Source organism: Trichechus manatus, unplaced genomic scaffold (assembly GCF_000243295.1).
Source record: "Trichechus manatus latirostris isolate Lorelei unplaced genomic scaffold, TriManLat1.0 scaffold00026, whole genome shotgun sequence".
Taxonomy (NCBI): Eukaryota; Metazoa; Chordata; class Mammalia; order Sirenia; family Trichechidae; genus Trichechus; species Trichechus manatus.
Window position 1 is genome coordinate 2281002 of NW_004443962.1, and position 2203 is coordinate 2283204.

General features: G+C 38.3%; 1 protein-coding gene across 1 annotated transcript in view; it reads left to right on the forward strand.

The window, feature by feature from the left end:
- The window catches only part of OPA1 (OPA1 mitochondrial dynamin like GTPase), a 97260-nt gene that overhangs the window by 70681 nt on the left and 24376 nt on the right, over positions 1-2203 (forward strand). The window contains 2 exon segments of the mRNA XM_023728674.1: positions 526-619; positions 1146-1256. Coding sequence (XP_023584442.1) covers positions 526-619; positions 1146-1256 — 205 coding nt within the window.

Consider the following 2203-nt stretch of genomic DNA (forward strand, 5'->3'; position numbering starts at 1 on the left):
GATGCACATGCTTGTTACCTGACCTAAAGACGTGTTCAAGATGCACATGCTTGTTACCTGACCTAAAGACATGTTCAAGAGGCACATGCTTGTTACCTGACCTAAAGACATGTTTAAGAGGCACATGCTTGTTACCTCACAAGAGGCACATGCTTGTTACCTGACATTGAGTACAGACTGACCGTGTGCGCCAGAAGTTTGTGTTTGTGTGTGTTCATTGTTGTTGTTAGCTGCCGTGGGGTTGTTTCCAGCTCTAATTCCCAAGGTTATTTGTTTTGTTATTTGGGAACCAAAACAAAGCTATGTATGGATGGTGCAGATAGAACCCAGGTCATGCAGGATTTCATAGATCCTGTACAGGGAAGATCCTGTAACTTATATCTGTAGTAGGACTATATGTATTTAGATAAATCTGGGTATTTTTTAAAATTAAAACTTAGGATATAGGGGCTGACTTCTAGTAGTTGTGTAGTTGTATGTTTTCATTTTTTATTTTGCATCTGGTAATTTTAATTACTATTGTAGTTGGAATGCAATGATGTGGTCCTGTTTTGGCGAATACAGCGCATGCTTGCTATCACCGCAAATACTCTCCGGCAGCAACTTACAAACACTGAAGGTAAGCCACATAGAAGCCACTTTCTAATATTTATATTTGCACTAATAATAATAGTAATAATAATAATAAAATGCATTTTTAATAGAAAAATGCCAAAGTACTTCCTTAAAAATAAATTTATTAGAAAGCCTAAAAATTATAAATTGCTTTTAAAATATTAATGAACACGAATCATAATTGGAAAAGATGGGAGATAAAACATACCAGCAATCTTCTTCATTACACAGAAACTCCATTAAAAAATGGACCCCTAAGCATTGCTTAGTGTTTTGGAAAATCTGTACTTTTAATTAGAATTAGAATTATGGCTTGAGAATATGACTTTCACTGAGACTGTTTATCCATTTCATGTTTTACTGTGTATAACAGGTAGAGATTCTCCTATATTTGTGAGAAATATGAACTTAATGATAGATCTAATATAATGAAGAAAGTAAGAACTTAATTTCCATTTATGCTTATTCTTTCCCATCCCTGTGCATTCATAAAAACAGTGCTGCTCAGACTTTTTATTTACTTTGAACAGTCAGACGATTGGAGAAAAATGTTAAAGAAGTATTGGAAGATTTTGCTGAAGATAGCCAAAAGAAGATTAAATTGCTTACTGGTAAACGAGTTCAGCTGGCTGAGGACCTCAGTGAGTAGTTTTTTCTGTCCTCTGCCTTACCGACTGTCGGCCTTCTCATTTTCATTTATTTATTCATTCACTGAGTCTCAAACTTCCAGAAAAGTTACAGGTGCATACCAAGAACTTTTTTTCCCACGAATTATCTGAGAGTAAGTTGCCAACCTGAAGTATTTAAGTGCGTCTTCCTTACCAACAAGGACTTTTCCTAATAACAGTAATGCAACCCTGAAAATTAGGATGTTAACACTGATACATTACAACATCTGCTTTTCAGAGCCCATTCAGGTTTCCCCAGGTACCCCAGTATTGTCCATCCATATTATAATACGCTGTTCCGGGCTCATCTATATTTTTCCTAACCCAGCTTTCTTCTTTTGGAGAATGGTACTTAGAAACCAAGGTCTGGGAACTAGGTCTGCTCATGGTTACTGGAGCATCACTGTTCCCAGGCCCTCCCAGTGGAACAAGCTAGAGAATAAAGGGTTTGTGTGTGCATATGCACATATTCACATCTGTGTTCCTAATCACAAGTAAATATTGAAAACCATGGTTAGACAACAGTACTTCCAATTCTAATCCAATGCCACAGGGTTCATTCTAGTTTTCTCCCTTTCCGTATTTGTAAGTCCCTTTCTGACAATCAGAAACCTTGCCGTTAGTATCCTTAATATATTTACTTATTTTGATTGGTCCCGCTATATATGTGGCCAAACTCTTTTCGCTGTCCCCTGCATTGTTCAGATGTCATTCTCACCCAGCTCTGGCTCTGTCACCCCCATCAGGTCCCCACCAGTATGCCTCACCCTGTGTTAACACTGTCCTTACCCCCTTAGGTTCCGATACCCCAAGCCAGGTGGTCTCTTGTTTCAGAGCTCTTTTTACTGAACTCACATGCTGATACCTGGTGCCAGGCGCTCCTGTGCATATATGACACCATGTCACCCTTCTTCACGGAT